Here is a 23,097-nt window from a genome sequence, read left to right on the forward strand (position 1 = left end):
CTCCCACCCTGACCCCACAGCTCCCCCCGTGCACACAAGCAACTTTTAGTCCAATCTGTTTACTCTGCTTTCTCCATCTCCTCCTCCCATTAGTCAGCCATCAGAACTGGGAAACTTCCTTCTTTCCCCCTCTGCACTCTTGCCACAATTCATCTTGTCTTTCTGCAGCCATATCTTCTTAATACAGACTGAAGGTTCTGTCATTGAGAACAGAGTGATCCATAAACCTAGAAAGAAGAGATTCAGAGAGAGATTCAGCCAGGCCAGGCTGGAGAGCAGGAGATCCTTAAAAATAGCTCCCAAGAGGCGGGGCGCGGTGGCTCACGCCTGTAATCCCAGCACTTTGGGAGGCCTTGGCAGGTGGATCACAAGGTTAGGAGTTCAAGACCAGCCTGGCCAAGATGGTGAAACCTCGTCTCTACTAAAAATACAAAAATTAGCTGGTCGCCGTGGCGGGTGCCTGCAATCCCAGCTACTCGGGAGCTAATAAAGGAGAATTGCTTGAACCTGGGTGGCAGAGGCTGCAGTGAGCTGGGTAGTGATGAAAAAGTAGGGCTACTGCCAATGGGTGGTGATTTGAGGGGTGGAGAGGTAGCGACGAAGGCAGCATTGGGCTGCCACAGGAATACTATGGACACTTGTTCTGCACTAGCTCAGAAGTCACACCCACAAAGAAGAACACAGAGACACAGACAAATCTCTAACTCCTTTGAATGCCATCACGGCCCAAATTCTGGGGCCAGTTTTCTCTGGTGAGACTCAAATCTCTCCTAATTCCCTAACTGACCGGAGATGAAATAATCTCTAAGAATTGAAGTGAAGGGAAGGGGTACTTCCCTTGACCTCCCCACCCTTACCCGTCCCAGCCTAACCTGGTCATCGCGCTTTTTATGAGACAGTGGCGTGGGCTCCGGATCCACGGCGTGGTTTCCTCTGGACGCACTCCTGGATCATGGGACCGCCAGAAGCTGAAGTTCTGAGCATCAGTCAAGGGGATTCTGAAGACCTGATTGGGAACTGAATGGGTAGGGGGAAGGGCAGGTTATCTAATTCCTTCAAGTTCTCTGCTCACTGTTCTGCCTCAGGGCAGCAATAGCCCAGCCCAGTCCAGCAACTGCTCAGCGGGACCAGGTGCTGAGAGGTCCTGGGAGTGTGGTCACCACACCCTGCATCACTTCTGGATTCCAGCATCTCACACCCTTCATGGTCAAATGAATCAGTCTTGGTTCTTCCTGCTGCTAGTAAGCCCATCTCCAAGAGAGCTTTCCCCAGTGCTAAGATGGTAGAAAAACAAGTGGTCAACCCACTTGGGAAATGTGTAGGATGGGGTCCACTGATCTATTATTTTTCTTTTTTCTTGGCTTAATCATCCTCATTCTCTTCCCTCCTCTTGGAAACAATGGCTTCCTTCGCTCACTCCAAGTAATTCTCTGAAACCCAACTGATACCGCCTCACATTTAGATGCTGTTAATAGGTGTCGTTTATCTAGTGCCTATTATGTTCTAAATGTGGTATTAAATATTCTTAAATTTTTGTAATAATATCAGACTTTGATGCTGTTTGAAAAAGTACTTTTGGGCTGGGCACGGTGGCTCATTCCTGTAATCCCAGCACTTTGGGAGGCCGAGGCAGGCAGATCACCTTAGGTCGGGAGTTCGAGACCAGCCTGATCAACATGGAGAAACCCCGTCTCTAATAAAAAAAAAAAAATACAAAAATTAGCTGGTCGTGGTGGTGCATGCCTGTAATCCCAGCTACTCAGGAGGCTGAGGCAGGAGAATCACTTGAACCCAGGAGGCAGAGGTTGCGGTGAGCCGAGATTGTGCCATTGCACTCCAGCTGGGGCAATAAGAGGGAAACTCCATCTCAAAAAAAAAAAAAAGTACCGAGTGAGGTGGCTCATGCCTGTAATCCCAGCACTTTTAGAGGCCGAGGCAGGTGGATCACTTGAGGTCAGAAGTTTGAGATCAGCCTGGCCAACATGGTGAAACCCATCTCTACTCAAAATACAAAAACTAGCAAGGCATCGTGGGGGGTGCCTGTAATCGCAGCTACTCGGGAGGCTGAGGCAGGAGAATTGCTTGAACCCGAGAGACGGAGGTTGTAGTGAGCTGAGATCGTGCCACTGCACTCCAGCCAGGGTGACAGAGCGAGACTGTCTCAAAAAAAAAAAAAAAAAAAAGTACTTTTACTATTTATTTGGATAAGTCTAATTCTAACAGTATAAAATTTGTATATTTTTAAAACTTAGAATTATAGCCTAATATTCTGGATTGCTATATAGGGTTTATAATAATTTGTTTTAATCCCTAATAATTCATTGAATAGATGTTACATTTTTGGCTTATTTTCCTATTAATTAATTATAAGCTATTAAAAAGTTTTGCTATTAGAGGCCGGGTGCAGTGGCTCACATCTGTAATCCCAGCACTTTAAGAGGCAGATGGATCACTCCAGCCCAGGACTTCCAGAACCAGCCCAGGCAACATGTTGAAACCCCAGTTCTACAAAAAATACAAAAATTAGCCCAGTGTGATTGTGCATGCCTGTAGTACCAGCTGCTCAGGAAGCTGAGGTGGGAAGGATCGTTTGAGCCTGGGAGGTTGTTGAGGCTGCAGTGAGCCATGATTGTGCCACTGCACTCCAGCCTGGGCAACAGAGCAAGATTCTGTCTCAAATAGATAAAAATTGAAAAATATTAAAGTTTTGCTATTAGAAATAACTTGCTACCCTTCTTTCCACATGTGCCTGTTTTGATTTCTGAAAGTATTTTAGGTTTTAAACTTTAATTTTGTTATAATTATAGGTTCATATACAGTTGTAACGAATAATACGGGGAAACCAGGTGCAGTGGCTCATGCCTGTAATCCCAGCACTTTGAGAGGATCACCTGAGCCCAGGAGTTCAAGACCAGCCTGGGCAACATAGCAAGACCCTGTCTCTATTAAAAACAAAAACAAAAGCAGGGAAATCATGTGTACCCTTTACTCTTCCCCACAATGGTTACAGCTTACAAAACTATGGTACACTACAGCAACATGATATTAATATATTGAATATATTGATACAGAACAGTTCCATCACCACCCATCCTGGAGCTGGCATTTTATAGCCACCCTCCCCCACCGCCCCGCTTTGGAAATCAGTGATCTGTTCTTCATTTCTGTAATCTTGTCATTTTAAGAATGTTATAAGAGCCGGATGTGGTGGCTCCTGCCTGTAATCCCAGCACTTTGGGAGGCTGAGGCAGGTGGATCACCTGAGGTCAGGAGTTCAAGACCAGCCTGACCAATATGGTGAAACCTCATCTCTACTAATAATACAAAAATTAGCCAGGCATGGTGGCGGGTGCCTATAATCCCAGCTACTGAGGAGGCTGAGACAGGAGAATCGCTTGAACCCGGGAGGCAGAGGTTGCAGTAAGCCAAGATCGCACCATTGCACTCCAGCCTGGGCAACAGAGCAAGATTCCATCTCAAAAAAAAAAAAAGGCTGGGCGGGGTGGCTCACGCCTGTAATCCCAGCACTTTGGGAGGCCAAGGCAGGCAGATCACGAGGTCAGGAGATCAAGACCATTCTGACTAACACGGTGAAACCCCATCTCTATTAAAAATACAAAAAATTAGCCGGGCGTGGTGGTGGGCACCTGTAGTCCCAGCTACTCGGAGATGCTGAGGCAGGAGAATGGCATGAACCTGGGAGGCAGAGCCTGCAGCGAACCAAGATCGCGCCACTGCACTCCAGCCTGGGCAACAGGTGAGACTCTGTCTCAAAAAAAAAAAAAAAAAAAAAAATGTTATAAGAGTGTTATATAAGAATGTTATATAAGAATGTCATATAAGAATGTTATAAGGCCTGGCGTTGTGGCTCACACCTGTAATTCCAGCTTTGTGGGGCTGAGGCGGGAGGATCGCTGTGTGGGAGATAGCCAGACCTTGTCTCTATAAAAAAAAAAAGAAAAAGCTGGGCATAGTGGCACATGCCTGTAGTCTCAGCTACTCGGGAGGCTGAGGTGGGAAGATCACTTGAGCCCAGGAGTTTGAGACTGTAGTGAGCTATAACTGCACCATTGTACTCAGCCTGGGCAACAGAGTGAGACCCTATCTAAAAAAAAAAAAAAAAAGAATGTTATATAAATGGCATCATACACTATGTGATGTTTATTTTTATTTTTATTTTTTATCAGCTTACATCATGCTTTGATGTCCTACATGCTTTTTAATTTTTTTTTTTTTTGAGACAGGGTCTTGCTCTGCTGCCCAGGCTGGAGTGCAGTAGCACCATCACAGCTCATGGCAGCCTTGACCTGCCAGGCTTAAGTGATTCTCCCACCTGAGCCTCCTGAATAGCTGGGACTGCAGGCGAGCACCACCACGCCCCGCGAATTTTTTTTTTTTTTTTTTTTTTTGAGACGGAGTCTCACTGTGTCCCCCAGGCTGGAGTGCAATGGCGCCATCTCAGCTCACTGCAACCTCTGCCTCCTGGGTTCAAGCATTCTCCTGCCTCAGCCTATCAAGTATCTGGGATTACAGGCGCCCGCCACTATGCCTGGCTAATATTTTTTTGTATTTTTACAAAGACGCCCGCCTCGTCTTCCTAAAGTCCTGGGATTATAGGCATGAGCCACCGTGCCCAACTGTATGTTTTATAGATGGGATTTCACCATGTTGCCCAGGCTGGCTACATGCTTTTTAAAAGGTACATGTTCTCTCTTGACAATAGTGCTAAAAAGTATTATTCCTATTTCCAGATGGTTCAGAGAGGTTGTGGTTAAAGGAACTTGCCTAAAGTCACAGAATTCGTTTGCAGTTTAAACCCAGTTCAATAAAATGCCAAAGCTGGTGCTTACTATTCCTCAAAGGGATAATGCATGATAATATACAATATACTTTTTTCTCTCAACAATTTTGAAAGATTAGTAAAACAATAGCTCAGGCATTTTCTCTCCCCAACATCCCGCCTTTAAACCAATGAGGGGCCCGGAGTGGCAGCTCATGCCTGTAATCCCAGCACTTTGGGAAGCCGAGGAGATGGATCACCTGAGATCAGGAGTTCGAGACCAGCCTGGCCAACATGGTGAAACCCTGTCTCTACTGAAAATACAAAAATTAGCCAGGCGTGGTGGCGCACTCCTGTAGTCCCACCTACTCAGGAGGCTGAGGCACAAGAATCACTTGAACAAGGGAGGCGGAGGTTGCAGTGAGCCAAGATCGTACGTAGCACTGCGCTACGGCCTGGGCGATAGGGTGAGAATCTGCCTCAAAACAACAACAACGAACAACAACAGCAAAACCAACGAGGGAGTAGGTTAATAAAGGGTAAATGGGCCGGGTGTGGTGGCTCACACCTGTAATCCCAGCACTGTGGGAGGCCAAGGTAGGAGGATCACTTGAGCCTGGGAGTTTGACACCAGCCTGGACAACATGGCATGACTTCCTCTCTACAAAAATGTTTTTAAAATATTAGCCAGGCTTGGTGGTGCATGCCTGTAGTCCCAGCTACTCAGGAGACTAAGGCAAGAAGATCACTTGAGCCCAGGAGTTCGAGGCTGCAGTGAGCTATGATTGCTGCACTGCACTCCAGCCTGGGTGACAAAATGAAATCCTGTTTCCAAGAAAAGAAAAGAAAAGGTGAAACATCAAAAAAGAGGCAGAACTAGGACTCAAACATGGATCTTCTGCTTCCAAGTCTAATTCAAATTTCATTTTATTGATGAGCATGGTGGCTTACGCCTGTAATCCCAGCACTTTGGGAGGCCCAAGTGGGTGGATCACCTGAGGTCAGGAGTTCAAGACCAACCTGGACAAACCAACCTCTACTAAAAATACAAAAATTAGCCAGGTATGGTGGCAGACACCTGTAATCTCAGCTACTCGGGAGGCTGAGGCAAGAGAATTGCTTGAACCTGGGAGGCAGAGGTTGCAGTGAGCTGGAGATGGCGCCATTGCAGTCCAGCCTGGGTGACAGAGCAAGACTCGTCTCAAAAAAAAAATTTTTTTTTTCATTTTATCATATCGTGCTTACCCCACCAAGTCTACTTTCTCCCTCTTCCTCTCAGTCTCTCCTCTTGGCTCTTTTTTTTTTTTTTTTCCTGCCGGATAACCATACCCAACCACATCCCAGCCATTCTTTTTTTTTTTTTTTTTTTTCTTTGAGATGAAGTGTCACTCTGTTGCCCAAGCTGGAGTGCAGTGGCATGATCTCGGCTCACCCAACCTCCAACTCCCGGCTTCAAGGCCTCTTGAGTAGCTGAGACTACAGGCACGCACCACCATGCCCAGCTGATTTTTGTATTTTTAGTAGAGACGGGGTTTCACGATGTTGGCCAGGCTGGTCTTGAACTCCTGACCTTGTGATCCACCTGTCTCGGCCTCCCAAAGTGCTAGGATTACAGACATGAGCCACTAAGCCTGGCCTCATCCCAGCCATTCTTTAGGAACTCAGACATATCTTTTTTTCTCCTAGCATGATGCCCACCCCAAGGTACTTACACGTCTTCAACAACACCTTCCGGACAGCTTCATGGTATCTTGTGTGGCTATTCTGGTGCACGGAATAATTCCCATCTTTTGATATAATGGGGGGAAGCCTAGTAGGCTCTGGTTCCTTCTGGTCTGAAATTAGAGTAGACTTGTTCTGAGTACTTGGCAAATGACTATTTGATTCTCTGATTCCCTGGTCTCCATGCTAACAAGGTGCATGGCAGGGATCTCTCCTAGCCACTCACATCCAATTTTCAGGACCTCAGGAATCCAATCACCATGGCTGTGACAGAGGGGAGGGAGAGAGAACGCAGTGATCACAAGACCTCCCTTACCACTCCCTTGCTTCTCCCTTGCTTCTCCCTGACTCCTGGATTTTTTTTTTTTTTTTTGAGATGGAGTCTCGCTCTGTCACCCAGGCTGTAGTGCAGTGGCACAATCTCGGCTCACTGCAAGCTCCGCCTCCCGGGTTCACGCCATTCTCCTGCCTCAGCCTCTCCGAGTAGCTGGGACTACAGGCGCCCGCCACCACGCCCGGCTACTTTTTTGTATTTTTAGTAGAGACGGGGTTGCACCGTGGTCTTGATCTCCTGACCTCGTGATCCGCCCGCCTCGGCCTCCCAAAGTGCTGGGATTACAAGCGTGAGCCACCGCGCCCGGCCGACTCCTGGATTTTAAGAGGCCAACTTCTGGAATCGGGATATTGGACACATACTTAGGGTTCGTGCAAGTGAAAAAGGCCCTTATCTGGGTAGACATTCCTTTCCTGGGATTGGCATATTTGCAGAACTTCAAATGGTCTAATAGTGGAAGTTATGTTTGAGTTAAGTCTTGGAGGAAAAGAAAGAGGTGGGTTACAGTAGAATCAGGAAGAGCATTTCAGACAGCAGAATGGCAAGTGTTTAGAAGCATTAGAAAGGCATCAGAGAGCTATTTGATTTGGAGCCTGGAGTGCTGGGTGAAGAGGAGAAGGACAGGAGATGGGGCTGGTAAGGTAGTGTAGCATATCGGCTACCTAGCATTCATTATGTTTGGGAATCACTCCCTATGAAGCAAAACCTGTATCTCACAATAGAGGCTGAATAGACTAGTTCTTCCTTATCCAACCTCTCTTTCAGCAAGGATATGGACAAAGAATTTTGGCTAGGCCAATCAAACACATCTGTTTCAGATTTTGAATCAAAGAAGGTTGCAAAGAAGCAGTGGCCATATAAAGTTATCCGCTAGCAACGGGAGGTGACAGCAGTGAAGCTGCATCCTGTTTCCAGCAGCAGTATTCAGGGCCCAGCATCCTCGGTGCCAGTAGTGCCCACCACAGCATTGAATGCAGTAGTGTCTGTGCCAGACCAGGTCTATGGCATAATTCTGAGCATTGTTTATGGTTACTATCCACCATGTGTAGTTTTCCATTCCTACTGCAGCTTTTACGTGCTTCCCAATATTTTCTTATTTTCTTTCTCTTTTTGTTTATTTATGTATTTTAAGAGGGTCTCCCTCTGCCACCCAGACTGGAGTACAGTGGTGCAATCGTAGCTCACTGAAGCCTTGAACTTATGGGCTCAAGCGATCTTCCCTCCTCAGCGTCCCAAAATGCTGGGACTACAGGTATGAGCCACTGCATCCAACCCCACATATATATAGTTTTTCTTTTTTTAAGATGGAGTCTTGCTATGTCACCCAGGCTGGAGTGCAGTGGCATGATCTTGACTCACTGCAACCTCTATCTCCTGGGTTCAAGCAATTCTCCTGCATCAGCCTGCCAAGTAGCTGGGATTACCAGCGTATGCACCATGCCCAGCTAATTTTCATATTTTTAGTAGAGATGGGGTTTCACCATGTTGGCCAGGCTGGTCTTGAATTCCTGGCCTCATGTGATCCTCCTGCCTCGGCCTCCCAAAGTGCTGGGATTACAGGCATGAGCCACTGCACCTGGTCCTATATATATATATATATATATATATATATTTTTTTTTTTTTTTTTTTTTTTTTTTTTGAGACAGAGTCTCACTCTGTCACCCAGGCTGGAGTGCAGTGGTGTGATCTTGGCTCACTGCAACCTCTGCCTCCTGGGTTCAGGCGATTCTTCTGCCTTATCCTCCCAAGTAGCTGGGACTACAGGCACTCACCACCACGCCTGACTCATTTTTGTATTTTTAGTAGAGACAGGATTTCACCATATTGGCCAGGCTGATCTCGAACTCCTGACCTCATGATCCACCTGCCTCCGCCTCCCAAAGGGCTGGGATTACAGGTGTGAGGCACTGCGCCCAGCCGATATATTTTTTAATACATTCATATTCTGCTTAAATAGGCTAGATTTGGCTTGCATCTCAGACTCCTGAACAAGGGAGGATGAGTTTGAAAAAAATTTAATTTTTTTTTAAGTCTTTCAGAAGAGCAAGACTTGGTGAGGGAGTGAGAAAAGGAAAGCTGTTTAGGGTGGCTTCAACATTTCTGTCTCTTGGCTGTTCCATCCATTCTGTCATGCAAGCCAAAAAGGCGCTAGGCCCCTTTCCCTACCTCCTCCAGCCAGTCTCAAATGCAGAGTAAAATCCAGCTCTTGGCTGGGCACGGTGGCTCATGCCTGTAATCCCAGCACTTTGGGAGGCCGAGGAAGATGGATCACCTGAGGTCAGAAGTTTGAGACCAACCTGGCCAACATGGTGAAACCCCATCTCTACAAAAAATACAAAAATTAGCCGGGAGTAGTGTGCATGCCTGTAGTCCCAGCTACCGGGGTGGCTGAGGGAAGAGAATCGCTTGAATCCGAGAGGTGGAGGTTCCAGTGAGCCAAGATGACACCACTGCACTCCAGCCTGGGAGACAAGAGTGAAACTCTGTCACAAAAAAAAAGAAAAAAAAAATCCACGTCTGCATCTGACATTTTCAGTGCCTCGATTCTGTATTCCTGGAGCAGAAGTCATCCTATTCCTCAAATTTTTTTTTTTCATGATTATGGATGCTTGTCAGGAACTGGATCAGTTTACCATTCTCTTTGGAAATTGCCGAGGATTGCTGACTAATCTCTGGTGGAGTGCGGCGATGCCACTTCTGTTCTGGAGTTCTTCCCCAGCTCCTGCTTTTTCCTTTTCTTCCTGGCTTGGCCTCACTCATTCATCATCTCTGTCCCTCATCTCTCTCGTTTGCCCTCCAATTAAATCTCTTTTAACATTTTCTATCTGAAATAATGGTACCACCAGAGTGGGGCACAGTTTGAATCCCCTCCCTGTACAGTTGAGGACTTGGAGAAGCAACAGTACTGAAGCCTTGGTTAGCATATAGAGTTCTGGAAGCCTGGACTGAACCACGGGGCTGATTTGTACTTCGTCACGGGTTATAGCAATGAGGCCATTTCCTGGAAGCAATATTATTGAGCTTGGTATTTGAATATGGGCAAGATAGGGGGGGTAGGATGTCCTTGGACAAATAGAAATAGACTGAGGAGGCCGGGCACAGTAGCTCACGCCTGTAATCCCAGCACTTTGGGAGGCTGAGGCAGGAGAATCACTTGAGTTTAGGAGTTTTAGACCAGCCTGGGCAACAGAGTGAGACCTCATCTCACTCCTGGGCTTAAGTGATCCTCCTGCCTCAGCCTCCTGAGTAGTTGAGACTACAGGCATGTGCCACCATGCCTGGCTAATTAAAAAAATTTTCAATTTTCTTTTTGTAGAGAAAGGGTCTTGCTATGTTGCCCAAGCTAGTCTAGAACTCCTGGGCTCAAATAATCTTCCCACCTTGGCCTCACACAGTGCCTGGATTACAGGCATGAGCCATCACACTCTGCCCCAAGGTACATTTCTCTAACTTCAGAAGGTTTATCCATTTGGGAAGGCAGAGGGGCTCAGTGGCTCTGGCCAATTCATTTTTGGCTGAATTGTGCCACTTATGCTCCTGTTTGAAAAGCCAGAATGGGCTGGGGACAGTGGCTCATGCCTGTAATCCCAGCACTTTGGGAGGCTGAGGCGGGTGGGATCACTTGAGGTCAGGAGTTCGAGACCAGCCTGCCCAACATGGCAAAACCCTGTCTCTACTAAAAATACAAAAATTAGCCGGGCATTGTGGCACATGCCTGTAGTCCCAGCTACTCCGGAGGCTGAGGCAGGAGAATCGCTTGAACCTGGGGGGGCAGAGGTTGCAGTGAGCCAAGATTGCGCCACTGCACTCCAGCCTGAGCAACAGAGTGAGACTGTCTCCAAAAAAAGAAAAAAAGAAAAAGAAAAAGTAAAGAAAAGCCAGAACAACAGTGCCCTCTGCTGGAGTCTAAGAATGGGATCTTCAGCTGTCTCCTAACAGGTGGTTCACCAAAGAGGCAGCTCAGAGAGGCAAGGAGACTAGGAGATTGAGCAGAAGACATTCCAGCCAGGCTTGGGAAGACTACCTTTTGTGTCCTCTAACAGGATCCAGGAAATGAGAACGTAAGTAAGACAAGTTCAGCTTTTATCAGAAACTCAAGGTTGAGCCTTTCTTTAAAGAAATTCATTTGGAATTGGAAATGGGAGCAACTCTGAGGACTCATTAGTGAATTCCTCAGGGAAGGGGAATGATAAGGACAGCAGTGGGATAAGCTGGAGTGAGGCTCTTCGGATGTGCACAGCTTGAAGCTCAGCGTGTCTGTGGCTAGAGGGCAGTCACCGGAGATTCTGGCAAGGAGAGGTCATTTGTCTCAATTGTCTCGAGACAAGAACAGGCATAATCTTTCCCTACCATCCAAATCTCGCAGAGATTTTCTCTGTGACTCCGGTCAATGAACAGTGTTCTGGGTGCCTGGACTTGTGTTATGGTGAGAGCTAGGCTGGCACAAGATTTTCATACAACAAGGCAAAGAGTTGTCTCGAAGAAGGGCCAGATTAGGGGGAATTTGTCTAGAATAAAGAACAAGGCCCTCCTGGACCAAGAGGAGTGTCAGGTATGAAGCTAAGAATAATAGGATGGCCGGGCACAGTGGCTCATGCCTGTGATCCCTGAACTTTGGGAGGCCAAGGCAGGTGGATCACCTGAAGTCGATAGTTCGAGACCAGCCTGGCCAACATGATGAAATCCCGTCTCTACTAAAATACAAAAAATTAGCTGAGTGTGGTCACATGTGCCTGTAATCCCAGCTAGTCAGGAGGCTGAGGCAGGAGAATCGCTTGAACCTGGGAGGCGGAGGTTGCAGTGAGCCGAGATCGCCCCACTGTACTCCAGCCTGGGCAACAAGAGCAAAACTCTGTCAAAAAAAAAAAAAAAAGAATAAATGGGAGAGCAGAGTTCAAAGCTGGTGTTGAGAGAGATTCAGCAAAGGACAGGACTGATACAGGATTGTGCTTCCCTGGGCAGGACAGAAGGGAAAGCTCGGGCACTCAAGACCCCAGAGTAGAAGGTGAACGAACCCTGGAAGCTGGACTGAATCTGCAGGAGCAACCAGTATTAGAAAGAGGAAGGGTGAGCCTAGGAGGGACAGGAATCTCCCAACTGGTAGACATAAGAGTTCTGGGCAGGCCGGGCGCGGTGGCTCACGCCTGTAATCCCAGCACTTTGGGAGGCCGAGGCGGGTGGATCACGAGGTCAGGAGATCGAGGCCATCCTGGCTAACATGGTGAAACCCCGTCTCTACTAAAAATACAAAAAATTAGCCGGGCAAGGTAGCGGGCGCCTGTAGTCCCAGCTACGCGGGAGGCTGAGGCAGGAGAATGGCGTGAACCCCGGGGGGCGGAGCCTGCAGTGAGCCGAGATCGCGCCACTGCACTCCAGCCTGGGCGACAGCGAGACTCCGTCCCCCCCCCAAAAAAAAAAGAGTTCTGGTCACTGGTTGGGGTGCTCTTCTGTGGGCAGTGAGTTGACCAGCCTCTTTCAGGGCCTAGATGAAATATCCTTTGAAGCCAGCCAGCGTTTTTTGTACCTCAAGGAATCTTATGGTTAAAAATATTGCTTTCCAGGTATCCTATCTTGGCAAGTATGTCTTGAGTAGTGGACAGGGATATTCTAGTCACAGGAAAGGTATATGTTCTATATGTAAATAGTGAACTTACATATGATTTATAACTTTTCCTCCATCATCTGTTGTAAAGTTTTATGTGCTAGGTCTCAGGTACGTTACATACATTATTTTATTTAATGTCCACAATACTTTTTTTTTTTTTTTGAGGCAGAGTCTCGCTCTGTTGCCCAGGCTGGAGTGCAGTGGCATGATCTCAGCTCACTGCAACCTCCGCCTCCCAGGTTCAAGAGATTCTCACGCCTCGGCCTCCCAAGTAGCTGGAATTACAGGCACCCGCTAACACATGCGGCTAATTTTTGTATTTTTAGTAGGGATGAAGTTTCACCATGTTGGCCAGGCTGGTCTTGAACTCCTGACCACAGGTGATCTTCCTGTCTCGGCCTCCCAAAGTGCTGGGATTACAGGTGTGAGCCACCGCGCCCGGCCTCTCCACAATAAGTCTATAAGGCAGACATTATTGTCTCCATTTATAGGTGAGGAAACTGAGGCACTATGAATTTGCTTAGTGTGTTAGCCCCCTGAATTTGAACATCTTTGGATCCTTGATAAACTGAGTTTCTTTTTGGTTTTGAGTCAGTCTCACTCTGTCACTAGGCTGGAATGCACTGGTGCAATCATGGCTCACTGCAGTCTCAACCTCCTGGGCTCAAGTGATCCTCCCACCTCAGCCTCCCAAGTACCTGGGACTACAGGCATGCACCAACGCACCTGACTAATTTTTATAGAGACAAGGTCCCACTGTGTTGCCCAGGCTGGTCTCAAACCCCTGGGCTCAAGTGATCCTTTTGCCTCAGCCTCCCAAAGTGCTGGGATTGCAGGTATGAGCCACTGCACCTGGCTTAAACTGAGTTACTGAAGTCAAGGATAGATCAAAGTATGTTCCCCACACCCATTTGCCTCCTTGATTTTTCTATTTTGATTCTTTATCAGGAGGAAAAGGTAGGAAGGAGGCAGGGACTGGCAGAATGTTTGATTACACGTGTTGACTCACCTCTGTGAGTTTTCATTATGACTCTAATAAGGAAAGCTTGAGTGGGCCCTTTTGAGTTGAACGTTAATACACTCACACCTACTAGGAGGGAAAAAAAGCGTGTCGTTCTTCAAGGAAAAATTGTGAATGACTTAAAAATATCATGATAGTAAGAGTGTTAAGAATGAAAAGTGTGACTATTAATAGGTTCATTTTTATAGTTGCTGTTAAAGGCCTAGCTAAGGGACCAGGCAAGGAATGTGGCTGATTTGAACCACAGAATGGTTGAAGTGCTAAAACCAGATGGACAGAAAGGTGTCAAGCAGTTTGAGTGAATGTATTAACAAGGTGAAATCAACCAGGAAGAAACTGGGACCAGGGAACCATTCTGGAGACAAATGAGAGTCTTCCAAGATTGTTTAGCTTGTGGAAAAGGGTGAGTAGAGATTCAGGAACTGTGGGTTCCCTGAATTAATGGACATAGAATTTGGGATGAGAAAGACCAGGGTAAGCAAGGTAGATGTGGGCTTGCTAGGAGACGAAGAGAATGCTGTATTTTACCCATAATCTCCCTGCCCCACGTTGTGAATTTCCCAAACCAGTTCTGAGGTAATAGAAAAGTATGAGGCATGTTCCCCATGGTGGTCCATAAGGTCAAACCCTTCCCAGCTAGCCATGTATTTCAAGCAACCTCAGCAGCACCAGGATTCAGAACCATCTGAGCTCTGTTGCACTTTTCTGCCCATATGTTAAATAAGATGAGAACTAAGAGTTTACCATTTAACTTAGCAATATGTGAGTCATTGGTAAATGGATACAGCAGGGTTTTGTTTTGTTTTGTTTTTTAGAGAGAGAGAGAGTCTCATTCTGTTGCTCAGGTTGGAGTGCAGTGGCATGATTATAGCTCAATGCATCCTCAATCTCCTGGGTTCAAGTAATCCTCTCTCCTCAGCCTCCCTAATGGCTTGGACTAAAGGTGCGTGCCACCATGCCCAGCTAATTTTTTTGATTTTTAGTAGAGATGAGGTCTCACTCTGTTGCCCAGGCTGGTCTAAAACTCCTAAACTCAAGCGATTTTCCTGCCTCGGCCTCCCAAAGTACTAGGATTACAGGCCTGGGCCACTGCACCCAGGCTGAAGCAGTTTTAATGGTGTGGTGATGGCAAGTGCCTGGGTTGGTGTGGGCTCAAGAGAGAATGGCAGATCCAGAGACAGGCTGGGCGTGGTTGCTCACGCCTGTAATCCCAGCACTTTGGGAGGCCGAGGCGGGCAGATCATGAGGTCAGGAGATCGAGACTATCCTGGCTAACACGGTGAAACCCCATCTCTACTAAATATACAAAAAATTAGCTGGGCATGGTGGCGGGTGCCTGTGGTCCCAGGCAGGAGAATGGTATGAACCTGGGAGGCAGAGCTTGCAGTGAGCTGAGGTCGCGCCACTGCACTCCAGCCTGGGCAACAGAGCAAGACTCCGTCTCGAAAAAAAAAAAAAAGAAGGAGAACCAGAGACAGAAAAAACAACTCTTTTTTTTTTTTTTTTTGACACCGAGTTTCACTCTTGTTGCCCAGGCTGGAGTGCAATGGCACGATCTTGGCTCACCGAAAGCTCTGCCTCCTGGGTTCAAGCAATTCTCCTGCCTCCTGCCTCAGCCTCCTGAGTAGCTGCGATTACAGGCATGTGCCACCATGCCCGGCTAATTTTTTATTTTTAGTACAGACAGGGTTTCCCTATTTTGGTCAGGTTGATCTTGAACTTCTGACCTCAGGTGATCCACCCGCCTCGGCCACCCAAAGTGCTGGGATTACAGGCATGAGCCACCACGCCTGGCCAAAACAGACAACTCTTATGTCTACGGGGAACAGGGAAATAGGAAATGAGGGGTTTTAAGATGGAAGAATAATTTTTTTTTTTTTTTTTTTGAGACTGAGTCTCACTCTGTCGCCTAGGCTGGAGTGCAGTGGCACGATCTCGGCCCACTGCAGCCTCCGCCTCCCAGGTTCAAGCAATTCTCCTGCCTCAGCCTCCCAAGTAGCTAGGACTACAGGTGTGCACCACCACACCCAGCTAATTCTTGTATTTTTAGTAGAGATGGGGTTTCACCGTGTTGGTCAGGTTGGTCTTGAACTCCTGGCCTCAAGTGATCCACCCGCCTTGGCCTCCCAAAGTGCTGGGATTACAGGTGTGAGCCACTGGGCTCAGCCAGAAGAGGAAATTATAGATGGACAAATTAATGCAAGAGTGAGAAGAATTATTGGAGTGGTGTTTTGGAGAAGGCAAAAAGAAATGGGATCTGGTCAAAAATGGAGGCGGTTTGTCTTAATAGGTGCGTGGGCCATTCATTCATGATAATAGGAGATATATGGGCACACATGCAGGTAGATGCATAGATGTGGTTTGTGATAGCTTATGGAAATTATCTACCAATTGCTTCTGTTTTCTCTGTGAAATAGAAGGCAACTCATTATATGAGAATGAGGATGGGACAGGAGGTGTTGGAGGTGTGAAGAAACAGGAGAAGGTAGGAAAAGGCCTTCAGGAGACTAGGAGAGTGAATGGAACAAGGAAATGTAGTTTGACTTCTGGGCAGCGATAATCACTAAACTCAAGTGGACAACAAGACCCACTTGAGTTTGGTGATCATGAATTTAAAGCAAGGGCAATTGGCATGTTTTTTTTTTTTTTTTCTAGACTGTGAATATAAACTTCTTTTTCCAGGAATTTTGATATAATCAGGATGGTAGTGGGGAGAAGAGGGTGGAGAAAGAAATGAGGGCAATAGCTTGAGGGGACCACGTGGCCAAGGGAGGTCTCTTCCCTTGCCCTTCCCCTGCCAGATGGAAGAGATTATATTATATTTGTATACTGATGGAAATGATCTGGGAAGAAGGAGAATCCTGAGGGAGAAGGTGATAGTTTTAGGAGCAAAATCCTTAAGTAGATGAGAAGGGATGGGCTCCAGTACACAAAAGGAATCAGTTTATTCATTGAACCTGAGGGAATGGAGGGAATGTTAGATGTGATGATGGAAAGTCTCTGATTCCTTCTAATTTTCTTAGTGAAATAAGGAGCAAGGAAGTTAGCTCAGAGTGAGAATGGGAGAGGGGCTTTAGAGATTCAAGGAGGGAGATGTGAAATAGTTGACTTGAGGATTGGGAGAGTGACTAGGGGAATATGATAGGATTGTCAGGCTGCCCTGAGTTCCCACTTGACATCTGTGGTTACGGTACTCATCACTCTAGGAAGACTAAACATCTTAGATAAAAGCCAAATACAGTCACCTTTGTCTCGACAGTTTTCTCTGGAGCACAACACTTTTCACGGCCTTATAATGAACTCCTAGAGGTCAGCCTATGTGTCTCACAGCTTGGCCATGTGGGCACAGACTTCAGCTCTGGGGCAGTTCAAGTGGCTTCAAGAAAATACTAGGAATAGAACAAAATTACCATTGAATGTAATTTTCAGGTGGAAGATTGAATGATATGGTTGAAGCCAAACTTGGCAGAGGGTAGCCAAGTTGCCTGAATGTCTTTGTGAAAAGGATAGTGGCATCAGAAATACTATTCTATGGTTCCTTTTGTTATGAGGTCATGGATGATGTGCACAGTGCATAGCTATGTTAGGGTTTGCACTATTAAAAAGGCTGTCAGAACTGAGAGATGAATTTCAAGGCTGGGATGCAATGAAAGCAGTCTGATCAAAGTGGGAGGTGGAGGTAACCTGCTACAGTTTTGGCTTTGAATTTTTTCTCAATTTTGAATCTGCTCTTATGAAGATGAAGCCCTAGCCTTAGCTCTACACATGACAAGCTCCTCATTCTTCAAGCTGTTGCTTAAACATTAATTCATTGAATTCTCTGTCTAAAGAGGGCCTCTTGTTGGGCATGGAGGCTCATGCCTGTAATCTCAGCATTTGGGGAGGCTGAGGCAGGAGGATTACTTGAGCCCAGTTTAAGACAAGCCTGGGCAACATAAGGAGACCCTGCCTCTCCAAAAAAATAATAATAATAATAAAAGTTAAAAAAAAAAACAAAATAAAGTGGGCCTCTCCAAGTTACTCTTCATTACAGCATCTTCAAACTCAGTTGTCCGTAAGGGCCAGGCAGATAATGCTTACGAGTAAAGCAAGCTGGGTAAGAAAACTGTACCATCTGAAGGGGAAGCTGCTACTTTTTTCTAGCTGTTTGTTGTCATTTACAGCCACAGTTTAGGGCCAGTGTGGCCAAATCTAATTTTTTTTTTTTTGAGACGGAGTCTCACTTTGTCGCCCAGGCTGGAGTGCAGTGGCACAATGTCGGCTCACTGCAACCTCCACCTCCCTGGTTCGAGTGATTCTCCTGCCTCAGCCTCCCGAGTAGCTGGGATTACGGCACGCACCACCATGCCCAGCTAATTTTTGTATTTTCAGTAGAGACAGTGTTTTGCCATGTTGGCCAGGCTGGTCTTAAACTCCTGACCTCGGATGATCCACCTGCCTTGGCCTTTCAAAGTGCTTGGATAGGCTGGGCATGGTGGCTCACGCCTGTAATCCCAGCACTTTGGGAGGCCAAGGCAGGTGGATCACGAGGTCAAGGGTTCAAGATCAGCCTGACCAACATGGTGAAACGCTGTCCCTACTAAAAATACAAAAATTAGCTGGGTGTGGTGGCAGGCTCCTGTAATCCCAGCTACTCAGGAGGCTGAGGCAGGAGAATTGCTTGAACCTCGGAGGCGGAGGTTGCAGTGAGCCGAGATCGTGCCACTGCACTCCAGCCTGGGCGACAGAGCGAGATGCCATCTCAAAAAAAAAAAAAAAAAGAATTATAAAGTGCGTGGATTACAGGTGTGGGCTATTGTGCCCGGCCCCCAAATCTAATTTTTAAAGAGAAGTCGGAAATGTTGGTTTTACATAAAATGTCTGGATTTTTAGATGTTGGTCTAAATTTTTTTTTAAAAAAGCACTCTGCAAGCTGAGCATGTCATCAGGCTACATCTGCCAGCAGTTTAGGACTTCTGTTCTATTGCATTGCCCCTTTATTTTCTCCCTAGCACTCGGCACAATTTGTATCTTGTTTATTTATTTACTAGTTTTATTGTCTATGTTAATCATTGTTGTATTTCCAGTGTCTTACAATCAATTCCCAATAAATAAATAATTGATGTTGGATTAGAGGGGGAGTCTGGCCTGGTGCTTTACTTAGAAGCTTTTTATGTATTCTTAATATTATCGCATACATGATTTATACATATGAATATATATGTATGGGTTTATATATGTGTGTATATGTGCATGTAGATATACACCCATCTATATATGGCAAATATTTTCACTCAGTCTCTCTCTTGATTTTAACTTTATGATGTCTTTTGATACACAATTAAATAATTTTTTAGTAAAAACTGTCAATATTTTCTTTTAGGCTTCTGGGCTTAATGTCTAATAAAGAAAGATTTGCAAAACCCTGCTAAGAATATGCAAATATTCTACATTTTCTTCTAATATTTCTGTAGTTTTATTTATTGAACTCTCTAATTCATCTGAAATTGATTGATTGAGACAAAGTCTTGCTCTGTCACCCAGGCTGGGAGGCGCGATCTCGGCTCACTGCAATATCCGCCTTCTGGGTTCAAGTGATTCTCCGGCCTCAGCCTCCCAAGTAGCTGGGCTATAGGCATGCACCACCAAGCCCAGCTAATTTTTTTGTATTTTTAGTAGAGATGGGGTTTCACCATGTTGGTCAGGCTGGTCTCGAACTCCTGACCTCAAATTAACTGCCTGCCTCAGCCTCTGGAATTTATTTTTGTGTATGATGTGAGGTGAGGTGGGAGGTGTTTATTATGCTAAGAAACATCTTTTTATTCTTTTTTTTTTTTTTTTGAGATGGAGTCTCACACTGTCCCCCAGGCTGGAGTGCAGTGGTGTGATCTCGGCCCACTGCAAGCTCGGCCTCCTGGGTTCAAGCCATTCTCCTGCCTCAACACCCCCAACCCCAAGTAGCTGGGACTACAGGCGCCCGCCACCAGGCCCGGCTAATTTTTTTGTATTTTTAGTAGAGATGGGGTTTCACCATGTTAGCCAGGATGGTCTCGATCTCCTGACCTTGTGATCCACCTGCCTCAGCCTCCCAAAGTGCTGGGATTACAGGTGTGAGCCACCACGCCCTGCCTCTTTAATATATTTTTAAATTTGGTCTGCCAGTGGGTTTGTTCATTTATATTTACATTGATCTATGGCTTCCTCTTTTGTACATTACCACTGCTGTTGCTGCTGCTGCTGCTGCTTCTTTCTTTTCTTCTTCTTTCTGCTTTCTTCTTTTTTTCTTCTTCTTTCTTCTTCTTCCTTTTTCTTCTTTCTTCTTCTTTCTCCTCCTCCTCCTCCTCCTCTTCCTCTTCCTCCTCCTCCCCCATCTTCTTCTTTATTATTATTATTTTGAGATGGAGTCTCACTCTTGTCACCCAGGCTGAAGTGCAGTGGCACAATCTTGGCTCACTGCAACCTCCGCCTCCTGGGCTCAAGCAATTCTCCTGAGTAGGTGGGATTACAGGTGTGTGCCATTATGCAGCTAAATTTTGTATTTTTAGTAGAGATGGGGTTTCATAATGTTGGCCAGGCTGGCCTCAAACTCCTGAGCTCAGGCAATCTGCCCACCTTGGCCCCTCAAAGTGCCAGGATTACAGGCGTGAGCCACTGCACCTGGCCAGCCCACAAGTGCCCACAAGTCTTTTGTTTGTTTGTTTATTTTTGGGAAACAGAGTCTCACTCTGTCACGCAGGCTGTAGGACAGTGGCGCGATCTCAGCTCACTGCAACCTCCACCTCCTGGGTTCAAGTGATTCTCATGCCTCAGCCTCCCAAGTAGCTGGGATTACAGGCGTGTGCCACCCTTTTTTTTTTTTTTTTTTTTTTGAGAGGGAGTTTCACTCTTGTTGCCCAGGCTGGAGTGCAATGGCACGATCTCGGCTCACCACCGTTTCCACCTTCCAGGTTCAAGCGATTCTCCTGCCTCAGCCTCCCGAGTAGCTGGTATTACAGGCATGCACCACCACGCCCGGCTAATTTTATATTTTTAGTAGAGATGGGGTTTCTCCATGTTGGTCAGGCTGGTCTAGAACTCCCAACCTCAAGTGATCAGCCCTGCCTCGGCATCCCAAAGTGCTAGGATTACAGGCATGAGCCACCGTGCCTGGCCAATTTTTTGTATTTTTTTTTTTTTTTTTTGAGATGATGTCTTGCTCTTGTCCCCCAGGCTGGAGTGCAAATGGCGCCGTCTCAGCTCACTGCAACCTCTACCTCCCGGGTTCAAGCGATTCTCCTGCCTCAGCCTCCTGAGTAGCTGGGATTACAGGCATCTGCCACCATGCCCAGCTAAGTTTTGTATTTTTAGTAGAGATGCAGTTTCACCATGTTGGCCAGGCTGGTCTCGAACTCCTGACCTCAGGCGATCCACCCTCCTTGGCCTCCCAAATTGCTGGGATTACAGGCGTGAGCCACAGCACCTGGCTATTTTTTGTATTTTTAATAGAGATGGGATTTCACAATGTTGCCCAGGCCGGTCTTGAACTCCTGAGCTCAGGCAATCTGCCCGCCTTGGCCTACCAAAGTGCCAGGATTATAGGTGTGAGCCACCATGGCCAGCCTCTCAAGTTTTAATTCATGCTTGCCAAAAGTCAGTTGTGATTCCCCTTCTCCCCGGACAATTTACGCTAGTTTTACCATGTACCTGCAATTTTGTAATTTAATGAAATAATATTTGATTGTTTGTTTTTAGTTTTAGGTTTTTTTGAGACAAGGTCTTGCTCTGCCACCCACGTTGGATGGGGTGCAGTGGTGCCATCACGGCTCACTGCAGCCTTAATCTTCCCACCTCAGCCTCCCAAGTAGCTAGAACTACAGGTGCTTGCCACCACGCCTTTTTTGTTTGTTTGTTTGTTTTGGTAGAGACGGGGTTTTGCCATGTTAGTCATGCTGGTCTTGAACTCCTGACCTCAAGTGATCTGCCCGCTGTGGCCTCCCAAAGTGTTGGGATTACAGGCATGAGCCACCACGCCCAGCCTTATTTTTGTATTTTTAGTAGAGAAAGGGTTTCTAGTAGAGACAGGCACTATGTTGCTCAGGCTGGTCTTGAACTCCTGGGCTCAAGCAATTGGCCCACCTCAGCCTCCAAAGCGCTGGGATTATAGGCATGAGCCACGACGCCCAGACAAATGAAATATTTGAACTGATGGAATATGTGTGGAGAAAAAGGGCCATGGCTTTTATTTATTTCATTTTTATTTATTTCATTTTTATTTATTTATTTTTTTTAGATGGAGTTTTGCTCTTGTTGCCCAGGCTGGAGTGCAACGGCATGATCTCAGCTCACCACAATCTGTGCCTCTCAGGTTCAAGCGATCCTCCTGCCTCAGCCTCCCGAGTAGCTGGGATTACAGGCATGCGCCACCACGCCCGGCTAATTTTGTATTTTTAGTAGAGATGGGGTTTCTCCATGTTGGTCCAGCGCTGGTCTTGAACTCCTGACCTCAGGTGATCCTCCTGCCTCAGCCTCCCGAGTAGCTGGGATTACAGTCATGTGCCACCACGCCTGGCTAATTTTTGTATTTTTAGTAGAGACGGGATTTCGCCATGTTGATCAGTGTCATTGCACTCTAGCCTGGGTGACAGAGCAAGACCCTGTCTCTAAACAAACAAAAAACACCCAAAATGGATAAATAAATATATATCACATAGGCTGGGGGGGGATGGCTCACGTCTGTAATCCCAGCACTTTGGGAGGCCGAGGTGGGCGGATCACTTGAGGCCAGGAGTTCGAGACCAGCCTGGCCAACATGGTGAAACCCCGTCTCTACTAAAAATTATAAAAATTAGACAGGTGTGGTGGCATGTGCCTGTAGTACCAGCTCCTCGGGAGACTGAGGCAGGAGAATCACTTGAACCTGGGAGGCGGAGGTTGCAGTGAGCGGATACTGAGCCACTGTACTCCAGCCTGGCGACAGAGTGAGACACTCCATCTCAAAAAAAAAAAAAAATCTGCATTTACACATACAGTAGTCCCCTCTTATCCTCGGTATACATTCCAGACATTCCAAGACTCCCAGAGGATACTTGAAACTTCAGATGGTACCAAACTCTATATACACTATATATTTTTTCCAAACAGTAACAGGTGGATAGTGAATATGCTAGACAAAGGGATGATTCTCTTCCCAAGTGGGATTTTCCCAAGTGCCAAATTTCATCACTCTACTCAGAAGGGCATACAATGTAAAATTTGTAAATTGTTTACTTTGGGAATTTTCCTTTTAATATTTTTGGATCACAGTCAACCATGAATAATGGAAACCTTGGAAGACAAAACCATGAATAAGGAGGGACTACTATATTAAGTCAAAGTAAAATTTAAAGTTCATTATGTGAGCTGGGCTTGGTGGCTCACACCTGTAACCCCAGCACTTTGGGAGGCCGAGGTGGGCGGACCACTTGAGGTCAGGATTTTGAGACCAGCCTGGCCAACATGGTGAAACCTCATCTCTACTAAAAATACAAAAATTAGCCAAGCGGCGTGGCAGGTGCCTGTAATACCAGCTACTCAGGAGGCTGAGGCAGGAGAATCATTTGAACCTGGGAGGCAGAGGTTGCAATGAGCCCAGATTGCACCACTGCACTCCAGCCTGGGTGAAAGAGTGAGATTCAGT

At 46.5% G+C, this 23,097-nt stretch overlaps 1 protein-coding gene across 1 annotated transcript in view; it reads right to left on the bottom strand.

Annotated features, from left to right (window-relative positions):
* Nucleotides 1-43: 43 nt before the first annotated feature.
* TEX49 (testis expressed 49) overlaps nt 44-23,097 on the bottom strand; it is a 28,797-nt gene continuing 5,743 nt past the window's right edge. The window contains exons 2-4 of the mRNA XM_030816435.1: nt 6,493-6,615; nt 873-1,017; nt 44-227 (exon numbers count right to left, since the gene is read on the bottom strand). Coding sequence (XP_030672295.1) covers nt 179-227; nt 873-1,017; nt 6,493-6,615 — 317 coding nt within the window. The 3' untranslated portion in view covers nt 44-178. The remainder of the gene's footprint in view (nt 228-872; nt 1,018-6,492; nt 6,616-23,097) is intronic.

The sequence above is a fragment of the Nomascus leucogenys genome, chromosome 8 (genome assembly GCF_006542625.1).
Source record: "Nomascus leucogenys isolate Asia chromosome 8, Asia_NLE_v1, whole genome shotgun sequence".
Classification (NCBI taxonomy): Eukaryota; Metazoa; Chordata; class Mammalia; order Primates; family Hylobatidae; genus Nomascus; species Nomascus leucogenys.